Genomic DNA, 11,184 nt, shown 5'->3' with positions numbered 1-11,184 from the left:
TAAAACTGGTGAAGTGCAAACTGTAAATAATCTTGACTACTTTTCAGGAGCAATATGTCTTCATTATGGAGGTCTGTCAACTGCTTCTCAAAGTAAGTACTACGAAAAAGACTGATTAAGATCCTATATTATTCATAGCTGGATACACAATATACACAATAAATTATTACAATAAATATACAAAATGGTACTGGTAAAGTAAATATTGTTGATAAGAGTAAACAATAGCTACATAAAATGCTGCAAAGTTACTGAAATATTGTAATCAGAAAAAGGAAAAATAGCAAACGCACAATGTAGAACTTTTGTGTTTAGTGAATTGTTTTGAATTTAGAATTTTGTGAAAGTCAAAGCTACAAATTTGATCCCACCCATTCAATATTCAGCTCAATATTAGCAATACACAGAAAGTTCCAGATATTTACTGTAAGAAATACAGAGACCAAAGTAAGTGACTGAAATAAGAAGTGGGACATAATCTTTTTACAGATCCTCCCTGAAAACATCTTGCTCTTCATTGCTCTATATTTAGACCTAAAAGTATCTGCAAGAAAAGTATCTCCTCACCATCAGCTCTGTCCCTGTGCTGAACTAAACCCCCTCCCTACTCCCCAAAGACCTCCTGTCCCAAACACTGCTATAGGATTTCACTCTCCCTGGGATGTAGAAGAGAGCAGTAGTTGGTGGAATCCTAGCCAACCCTAAGGAACTGGATTAACCGTAAAACAGCCCTCCTGGGAACCTTTGATTCAAACTGTGATTTGATTTGTTTTCTGAAACATTGAATCGTTGGTCTCAGGTAAGAGGAATCATTGTGATGTTTGATTGATTGCAACGGGGAGAATTGCAGGTGATAAAATGTTATAATGAGCTCATAATCTAGACATGTACTACTGAGGGGGTTAGAGTATGCCGAGATGATTTATTATTGTTTGCGAATGGGAAAAATATATGTTGTTCTTAGATAGATCTGCCTCCTGCTGCATTTCATAACTCAAATAGATCTAATAAACACTGACATAGCACTGGATCTTCTTCACATATGCATATATGTACAAAAATGATACATTAATTATACATAAACACACAAATGAAAATAAATAACACTCCAACACTCGCCTATTTAAATATATATGTTATTGTTAATGATTTAACTGTGTGGTCCTTACTGAATTATTATTATTATTAGTTCAAATGCAGAAATGTTTCTCACAGCTCCTCAGAAATGTGTTTAATAAGGCATTCAGACTACTCAGACTTACCATTGCAATGCTTCAGTTGGACATTTGAGGAATTTGCTGACCAGTTACCCATGGTGGATTTATTTAGTGTGCTAAAACAAAAATACCCCTCTTTGCAACAAGAGACTGGTGTCGGTTATGGAATTTAAAGGTTTACCAATTGACCGTAACTTAAATATACTTTATAGTTATATGTTGTTGTGAATATTAGTGTTTATCGGACACTTTAAATATTCATGCAAACAGTCATCAAGAACAGAAAGCCATATACAAATACAAAACTGTTACTGTTAATGTCACAAGATTTACGTAATGCATGTTAAAGACAGATTGGGAAAAAACATTGGGGATTGAAAATGTAAGAATTAATATTCCTCCTGACCACATAATATATAATATATATAAAATCATTTATGTTTGTTTGTAGGGTAAATAATATCATTATTTTATTTTGAAGTGAAGAGAGCATCAATAATCCCCTCAGGATTTGGGCCCTTTGTGGCATGTTGTTGCTGGTGTTTTTATTATTTAGTTTAATAATAATTATAATTCACTGAGCTATGAGCGTTCATAATTCCAGCTTGGTTTATGCTTTTATTTTATCAATTTATTTCCAATAATATTATTTTGGGGGATGCATGATCATGCTAAACTCATACCGAAATACATTACAATTTATCATAAAATGCGCATGGCATCTTTTCTCATCTTCCCCTACCAGTTTATTCAGATTTCATTCCCCCCCCCCCTCAGATTGCAGTGATGCCTGTCTCTGGAACACCTGCTCCAAGCAACAAGAGGAAGAAGCCTTCGAAAATCATCACAGACTTCTCAAACATCTCACAATATGGTCAGTGGTGTTTCTTTGTGTCACATATACATACGTAGTTGAAATACACAGACCTTAATTCTGGTTGATCACTCACTTGTGATATCCTGATGACCGGATGAGTGTTGTAAATGTCACACTTAATTAACAAACGCCCTCACTGGTGTCCTGTGTCAACATTAAGAGCCAGAGCCAGAAATGCCAAACAACCCACAGGCTCTCTGTAAATTTCTCACGGTGTAAATCCCCACTGAGAACACTTAATTTATTGGTACTGTATGTGTAGAGCCTCAAAAGGAGAGAACACTTGGTATAAGCACACATAGTATTGCAACCAACTTTAATGAGGGGCTTGTGAATTTTTCTAAGAATAGTCACAGTTTGAATTGTTTTTTAATGCATCAATAGATTCAGTGAAATGTCACATTTGAACTAGAACAGCATGTTATAATGTTCCTGTTTTTTCTGGAGTCATAGGTTATCAATTCCCACAGTTTGATGAGCTGTGTCGATGCAATTACTCATCCCAGCTTTGACAAAAAAAATGCCTCCATCATTCTATAAAGACCAGTGTAATGAGCGGTTAGCCTATGCAGTGTGTAGCTGGCCAATTATTCCTAAATCTCAAAGGCATTATCAAACTGTGTGACTTCACAGCTCTCCTCTAATGAGCAGCGTTATTAGGTGCTTTGCATTTGTGTGGCTGTGTGTGAAGGCTGTTTAGTGTACTAGGTTCTCTCACTTCATCTGCTTGGCAATGTGCTCATAATGGGCAGTTTGTTTACAGGACAACATTCTTGTGGCTAGCGTTTCAGAGCCAAATAAATCAACAGCAAAATTGCTGCCAAAAAGAAGAGCTGTTCGGCAGAGATTTCAAGCCGCTTAACTTCAAATTATTTAACTTCAGTCTGTTTCAGCAGATTGTCATGCATACGCACATTGGGACAAATATTGTATGTGTGATTCATGCTCTGTTAAAACTGTTTATACAAACAGTTTTATACAAACAAATTAGATTTTTTATTGTTTGTATCGCTTAGCTTGTCCGCGTTTGCACGTTATGGACAGACTGTGTATTTATTGTCGGTGGATTTGCACTCTTTTTGAAAGTTACATTGATATGCTAGTAGTAGGAGTCATTGAATCATTCATCCAACGATTCATTCAAAATACGGATTTATTCAGGAATGAAATATGTGACTCCCTGCATCTAAATATGCCTAGTTCCCTATTATATAATTGAAAACAGTACGTGAAAAGTGCAGTATTTCTAAAGTCATAAGCTGCATTCATATATGCATACTTCCCTAAAATAGTAATAATAATAGTAAAGGAAAAGGGTTACACTTTATTTTAAGGTGTCACTGTTACAGTGTAATTATACATTTAAGTACTGAGTAATATTAATTAACTGCATGTACTTACTACATGTTTGGTTTCGTTTAGGGTTAGTTGCATGTAATTGTGCATAATTTACTGTTATTACTATGGTAAGTACATGTAACATAATAACAAAGACACTGTCAAATAAAGTGTTACCAGGAAAAGTACACAGGATCACATAATACTTCCGGCTAAATTCTGAAGTGCGCATTCAATCCATCCTAGGAGATTATGGGAGAGGAGTTGTGAATAGCAGTGAAGGGATGAAGGGATGCGAATTTGCAAGCGGAAAGACTGAATGCTTCTCTAGCGAGGAAACGGATCTGCTCGTGCACGAGGTTAAAGCAGAGCGTCTAAGGGACAAGCTGGATTCCACCATATCTTTATGTACACAATAATAATTGTGTAATAAATAATAAACATTGTAATCTTTTTATTTTTAATATTCGGCATGTTTGTGTGCTGCTCCGCATCCCTGTTTGTGTAATAAGCAGAGTGTACGCGCGTTGTGCACCCGCCTGTAGGCGCATATTACTAATGAAAAACTGCGACTGTCACTGTCAATGGCGCAGTCTATTTCAGTTGCCTCAAAACAGCAACGTGTCAACAATGCGCTTGAACACACCTCGTTTTAAGACAAGCACGCCCATGGGCACACAAATGGGCGCAAATGCATTTGCTATTTAAACAACGTGGTGCAGGACGTGAAAATGATAACTGCTTCAGGCTGAAACTAGCAAAAAACACTTGCATTGCGCCGGGTCTATAATAGGGCCCACAGTCTTTAAAGGTATAGCGGAGGATTTTCCCGAATTTTAGAAAAGAACCGCCCTCTCCACTTTTTGAAAAAATGCACATGCTCCCGAGAGGGAACGCCTATTAAACGTGTGCACGAGAGAGCATGCACGAGCTAATCATAGCTTGCATTAACTTTTACTAGCAGTGATTTTAAATGGATTTCTCCAAATAGCATGCCAAACTTTACCTGTCAAGTAGAAACTTCGCGACTGAGGCATCAGTGGGAAGCCCAACCTGTGTTTTGAGCGCACGCCATCGTGTGAATCGTGTGCACGAGCACGTACGACGGCCTTACGTAAACATATCACCAGAATGATTGACACTTAGGAGGACCAATAGTCTTGATGATCCACCCGGAAAAAGAAAATCCTCCGCTATACCTTTAAGAGTCATTGAATTACTCATTCAATCAATTTGTTTGTCAAAAAACACTGATTAATTCAGGAACGAAACAGCATTTTTGTGTGGCGATCACGTTATTGTTATTGCCATCGGATGTGGCTTGACTCCAGGTTTAATTATTGGCTGATAATAAAGTTAAGAAAGAATATAAGAAAACCTAAAGAGTGCAGGGCTTCTGTCCTGTATAGGCTAAGACCCCTTTTTTTTATGCTTCATTTAGACACTATTATAATGTTTCCATCTACATATAGTAGTCCTTCTAACAATTTAAAAGGGGCATTGTGTTAATTCTGACTGAATTGACCTTTTTCCTTCCCCACTTCACTGATCTTGACCAGACCAGCAAGATGAGAGTGCTGAAGCCAGTGAACTGGACTTGGGGACCAAAATCAAGGCCCCTAGAGATGTGATGTTGGAGGAGCTGTCTCTCATGAAGAACAAGGGCTCCAAAATGTTCAAGATGAGACAGAAAAGGGTGGAGAAATTCATCGTCAGTGACGAGAACCTGGTCAGCAAAACAGGCATGAGAAAAGCAATAGCTTTGATAGGAAATAGAGGTTTATTGTGCAATAGGATCTGGATCACAAAATAAACCCTAAAAATCAAGATCAAGGGGTCTTCTATAAACGTGAAGGAACTTGTTTTGCGAAAATAACATCATAATGCATGACTGCTTATCATGTAAACAAATGAAGTATTAAGAAATGATCAATTCACATTTACTCTGAACACACTGGTATTCACATATCGCTCTTTAAGTTAATGAAACTTTAAATGTACAGTATACTGCATAGCAGGATGATCTTCTTTTTGTTCCTCATGCCTTTGTAGATAAACCTCCAGAACCTGGTTCCTTCTCTGGAATGTGAGATGACCGCTCCACCTGAACCATCTCCCAAACCACCTCAAGGTAAATCTCACCTTGTTACATTATTTATTTATTTTTCAACAGCAACCATGTAAGTCCATGGAGTTCATTTTTAGATTTTTGTTTTTCTGTTCTTCTTATGGCAGAGGAAGTAAATGCTGAGGCAGAGAAGGAAAAAAGACGCGTGTATGTTAATACATACGTGTCACCATGGGAACATGCTATGAAAGATGATGAGGAACTTAAAAAAACCATGAGGTGGAAAATGCCAGGGCCTCAAGTTCACAAGGATCTTCCCAAGTACAAGAGTTTCAATAGGTACTAGGATATTTTATCATTTATAAAAATAATTCTACACAGACGCCATACCTTTTGATAGTTGTTATTCAACTGATCCATGTACATGTTGTTCTTGCCCACAAGAATGGCTCTGCCCTTTGGAGGATTTGACAAGGCCTCTCGTCTTGTCACCTTTGAAGCCCCTCAGATCAAGGCAACCAACGAGGAGCCGCAGCCAGTGCCTGAGTTTAACCTTTGCTGTCGGCCTTCTTTCAACCGCACTCCGATCGGCTGGACATGCAACGAGGAGCACAGCCACATCTACATGGAGCTGGACAACATCCCCTTTGATGGAGAGACTGACGACCTCTAAGAAACCTGCCCATCTTATGTGAACACAGACGTGTATATACACAGCAACATACATGCTTTAACGAAAAAGCCAAATACAGATGCGTACAGAGATACACAGACCAGCAAACAGGGACCTTATGCACTCACAAAACAACAACTGATTCGTATTTGCATGCAGGAATGATCTTTGCCTTTTCTCCCATTGTTTTGTGTGCTGTTTACAATGGAAACACATCATTGCATGTTGTGATTTGCTGGTTCATAGTTGGCAGACACATTATGCATTATGCTTGACTGCAATGATCTATGATAGACATATAAAGTACCTAAAATGATCTAGCATTAAAATCAACTTTTGTCCCTAAACAGAATATGGTCTGATTTCTTATATAAAGAAGCAATTTGTCAGTGTACTGTATTAATAATGTTTTTGACCTTTGTTTAGCAGCTGCACCTCCTGTTCAAATTATATCAAATTACTTCAAAAATAGATAAAACAATAAAGCAATACATAAACAATTAATTATCTAAAAAAATACATGCACAAAACCAATCAAAGCATGAATAGTGGCTAGTTTAAAACTGATTAGGTATTTATACTGAGCCTTGAAAAGGTTTTTTTTTTTTTTTTTGCCACCTTTTGGTCTTTCTTTCTCATTTTCTATTGTATTTAACATTTAGAATCAACATATTTTGACAGTTTTTTAAACTGTTTTTCAATTTGTAGTAGAAATAATATTTATAATTATCAACTTATTTTAAGTAAATTTTCAGCCCTGTCCCATGTAACATCTATGTTTTTAATAACACTTAGACTATTTGTCCCTAAAGAAGTGATGATGGCTCCTATTAACTTGTCAGCATAATTTAGGCTAAATTCAATTCAGTTCACATTTATTTGTATAGCGCTTTTCACAATACACCTCGCTTCAAAGCAGCTTTACAGAAAATGCATGAGTCCACATTGTAATTTAGAGTGATTTCAGAAATGTACATATACAAATCACAGTTAGCTAAAAATGTACTAGTTTAAACAATGTAATAATTTAAGGCAAAAAAAAAATGAATGGAAACTTTTTTGTTAACAAATGATAATGACATATATAAAATTGTAGCATTAGCGCATGTTGATTCAGAGTTTACGTCATCTGAAGTCCTCGCAGGAGTTGGTGGCGTCTCTTCACAGATGTTGAAGCATCTGAAGTCTTCATAAGAGCCTGGATTCAGACTGAAGCTGACATACTGTCTAGTTACCTGAGGATGGGCATCCCGAGATAAAACAGAGAAGCAAAAAATAATTAGCGTAGCTGCTGTTCATAACATTAAGCAAGGATAATCATGTGCATTTGATCTGATAAGGTTATGAGATGCATCGTATTAATGCTTGGCTAAAGAGATTCGTCTTTAATCTAGATTTAAACTGAGGCGAGTCTGAGCCCCGAACGTTATCAGGAAGGCTATTCCAGAGTTTAGGCGCGTTTAAATGTGAAAACGCTGTCCCTCCTTTAGTGGACTTATAAAGCCCAGAGTTTTGTGACCTTAAAGATCATAACGCATTGTAAGCCGATAGAAGATAAGTTAAATACACAGGAGCTAAACCATTTAGGGCCTTATATTAGGTCAGTAGCAATACTTTGTAATAGATACGGAACTTAATAGGTAACCAGTGTAGAGATGATGCAATTGGTGTTATATGATCATATTTTCTTGGCCTAGAACTAGCAGCTGCATTTTGGACTAATTGTAGCTTGTTTATTGAGGATGAAGGACAACCAGCTAGTAATGCATTACAGTAATCTAGAGGTCATGAATGCAAGAACTAACTTTTCTGCATCAGAAACAGATGTCATGTTCTGTAGCTTAGCAATGTTTCTGAGGTGGAAGAAGGCTGTTTTTCTTGTAATATATGAAATATGATTTTCGAAAGACAAGTTGCTGTCTAATAACACCCAGGTCTTTAACTGTAGAGGATGAATTAACAGTAGGCCTAACCTACATCCAGATGCAAATTGTATTCTAAGAGATTCTGTGTACAGGTTTCTATCAACCTGTAGCAAACAACCTATCCATTATTGTTTGAATTAACATTTATTGTATTTGATGTAATAAAACAGAATATATAATGTTTAATATGTCCTTCTGAAGTGGACAAATAGCATGTTCTGACATTTAAGCACTTTCTTTCACTGATAGCCTACACTTTGTTGCTACAGGAATGCACCTAGTCCTACTTATACTCAGTTCGTAGAAAGTGCAAGTTATAGACCATTAGCCACTCTGTTGTTTGCTTTTGTGTGATTATTACACAATGTTGCACTGAACACGCTAAGAAGCTTTATTCAGAATTCACGCCTCTCTCTCTTTGTCTACGCAAAACCAAAATCGGTTACGTAATGGCATTCTGAATTAATTCCAACTAGCTCCAGCAGATGGTAGCAGATCGGTCCTCAAGCCAAAGGGAAAGCCTTTATCGCGAGAACTGCATATGTAGAGAACGTCGTTATCGCGAGATCTTCATGTATTGGCTGCGGCGCTGGATGGCGCTGGTGGAAATTTGGGAATGCGCGGTCATGCTTCCCAGGTTGATCTGAGCTGAGCTCGGACAGGACGCTAGACTGACTGCATCTGTGTGCGAGCTGTAAGGTGAGTAAGCACTCTTTAAACTTAATTAACGGTGCTCTCCTTGAGCGAAATTGGATATATGTGCAAATCCGAACATGTAAACATCCATCCTGTATAAGTGTAACTTGAATTCCAGCAAGCTTGCATTCCAGATGTGTAATGTGATGAGGAAATTGCTTAACATCAGCGCGTGCGGATGCGTCTCCCTGTCTGAAGTCAAGGATGCTCTGAGGCTGGGAGTCTGGGACCATTCAAAACATTGTCACCTTTTTAGTGACATTTTTATCACTTACGTTGCATCTGGCGTGTTCATACTCAGCATCTTCAGTCTGCAGAATGATTCAGACTGGCAGTGCACATGTAATACTTTATTTTACAGTTCTTTGCTTTTTAAGCGCTTGTTCAGTAATTTATGCATGATGTCGAAGTTAATTTTTTATAGGTTTTTATTTTGATTTAAGCTTTTACTTTGTCTTCTTTAGTTATGTGTTGATAGATCTCAAATGATTTTATCCTGCAGTTGCATTGACTCACTGAAGTGGACAGCACATGGTCGATATTGATTTAGTTTTGTGGTTGCGTTTAAGTGATTAAAGGAACAGTTAATCTAAAAATTCTCACCCTGATGGTGTTTCAAACTCCTATGACTTTCTCTCTTCGGTGGAGCTCAAAAGGAGATGTAAGGCAAAATGACAACCTGTGTGGAAAAAGATTCAACAGGAGTGCAATTCTGCCTAACACCTTCTGTTTCCAGGGAAGAAAATTAAAGTAATACAGGTTTGGAACAGCATAAGTAAATGATGAAACAATTCAAATTTCTTGGGGTGAACTATCCATTTAAATTAATCTCATCCCTGCATAAGTGCAGTGGACCTGTTAGACAGACTTTTTGGGAATCATAAGCATGTGCAATATTCAAGAGCACGAATTCAGCTGACTCAGAAGACACCTATGATGTCCAAAAATGCTGCACGTGTCTGTGACTTTTGAGACACCGGTGTCGGCCAGCACATGTTCCATTACAAATGGTGCAGAAGAACAAGTGCACCAGGTTTTCCGTTCAGTTGCAACATTAGTTGATTGTGTTATTTTCCCTTTCTTTTAATGCTGTCCTGGTTTAACTGCATAAATCTTGTGAGATTATGAAATTCCAGAGAATGTTATTCTGTAAATGATCATTTTGTTTAATTTAGTAAATCTCTTCTCATCATAACATGCCCATTATCAGAGCACTTTTGGGTTCAGTGCAGGGTTGATTTCCTGTGATTTAGATGAAATGCAGTAAAAATTGCTTGTTTTTTTGTGTGAATTGCTGTGATATACATTTGTTTGGTTTGTAATGTTCCAGTTAGACACATGTTGCATGCACCATATGAGCTGTGAGATCAGCAGTGATGTCTGATTTCAGATTTAAAGTTGACCATAATTACTGTTACTATTTTGAGATTAATAATCTCCATTGATGCAGAATGATAATGAATTAATTACCAGTACCTTTCGTTTCTATTTGTTTGCCAGTTACCCATTTTAAATGTGTGTAATTTTGTCAATGACGGCCATCCCTGAGAAGAGCTTCTCAGGCCCATTAAGGGGCCCCTGTGCTTTTATGCACCACGTGAGTGGCCCTCATGGGGGTCATCAGTCAACAGGCGCTCCGCACTCCACGGAGAGAAAAGTGTGTGCGGCGTGTTGGTAAAAGCCTGTGAAAATGAAATGAGGGACTCTCTGTGGTGGTGTAGCCTAACCTTTCTGATTTCATCATGCGGCTCAGGTTGTAGTTCTTACACAACGTGATTTTAAAGCTGTTTTAAACCCCCTCTCTGAGAACGTCACTCCGAGCTTTTACAGCTGGGGGCGGGGGTTTGGAAAAGATTGGATTTTTATCAGCTTGTGCGATTATATTTCTTCTCTGAGGCTGAGTGGAAATGCTGGGTGGTGTTTGGCTTGGTTGTTAATAGGAGAAGTGTTCAGGTTGGTCAGATGCTTTGAGATTGTCCTCACGGTTGTAATATGTAGGGCTGTAGTTCATCTCGTAGTACTTCAACAAATCATTAAATGCTGGATAAAACTGAATATAATTTTTTTTAATTGAAATGTTGTCTTGTGTACTAATGTACTTACGTAAGGTGTATGCTAGTTCAAGTTTTTTAAACGACCTAAACTTTTTAGAGGAAACATTTTTAAACTATAAAGTATAGATCTATATTTAAACTATAAACTATAGATTTTATTGCTTTTCGTTTGTAGATGTGACACAAGGAAATAAAAAAAACGGAAATTCATGTCAAGAATGTTGTCAACCCCTGACACAACAGTTTGTAAATGAGGCTGTAGTGGGATGTAATTAATTTCAGGAGATGCTCTTGAATGCGCATTCGCATTTCTCCATGCTTGCTTTGTATGCATGC

General features: G+C 37.5%; 2 protein-coding genes across 6 annotated transcripts in view; both read left to right on the top strand.

Annotated features, from left to right (window-relative positions):
* The first annotated feature begins 489 nt into the window (after positions 1 to 489).
* myoz1b (myozenin 1b) lies at positions 490 to 6,570 on the top strand. The gene is made up of 6 exons (XM_084433600.1): positions 490 to 799; positions 1,995 to 2,091; positions 4,992 to 5,161; positions 5,485 to 5,563; positions 5,668 to 5,839; positions 5,945 to 6,570. Exons 2-6 carry the CDS (start codon positions 2,004 to 2,006, stop codon positions 6,171 to 6,173), a joined length of 738 nt encoding a protein of 245 aa, XP_084289726.1. The 5' UTR covers positions 490 to 799; positions 1,995 to 2,003; the 3' UTR covers positions 6,174 to 6,570.
* A 2,122-nt stretch (positions 6,571 to 8,692) lies between these two features.
* usp54b (ubiquitin specific peptidase 54b) overlaps positions 8,693 to 11,184 on the top strand; it is a 110,742-nt gene continuing 108,250 nt past the window's right edge. For 4 of the 5 annotated variants that reach the window (XM_084433599.1, XM_084433595.1, XM_084433596.1 and 1 more), the window contains exon 1: positions 8,693 to 8,797. The gene's annotated coding sequence lies outside the window, so the exon portion shown is untranslated. The remainder of the gene's footprint in view (positions 8,798 to 11,184) is intronic. The other variant, XM_084433598.1, reaches the window with a different exon arrangement.

Source organism: Rutilus rutilus (assembly GCF_951802725.1).
Source record: "Rutilus rutilus genome assembly, chromosome: 16".
Taxonomy (NCBI): domain Eukaryota; kingdom Metazoa; phylum Chordata; class Actinopteri; order Cypriniformes; family Leuciscidae; genus Rutilus; species Rutilus rutilus.
The sequence above is the reverse complement of the archived record's forward strand: the minus strand, read 5'-3'. Positions and strand labels throughout refer to the sequence as shown.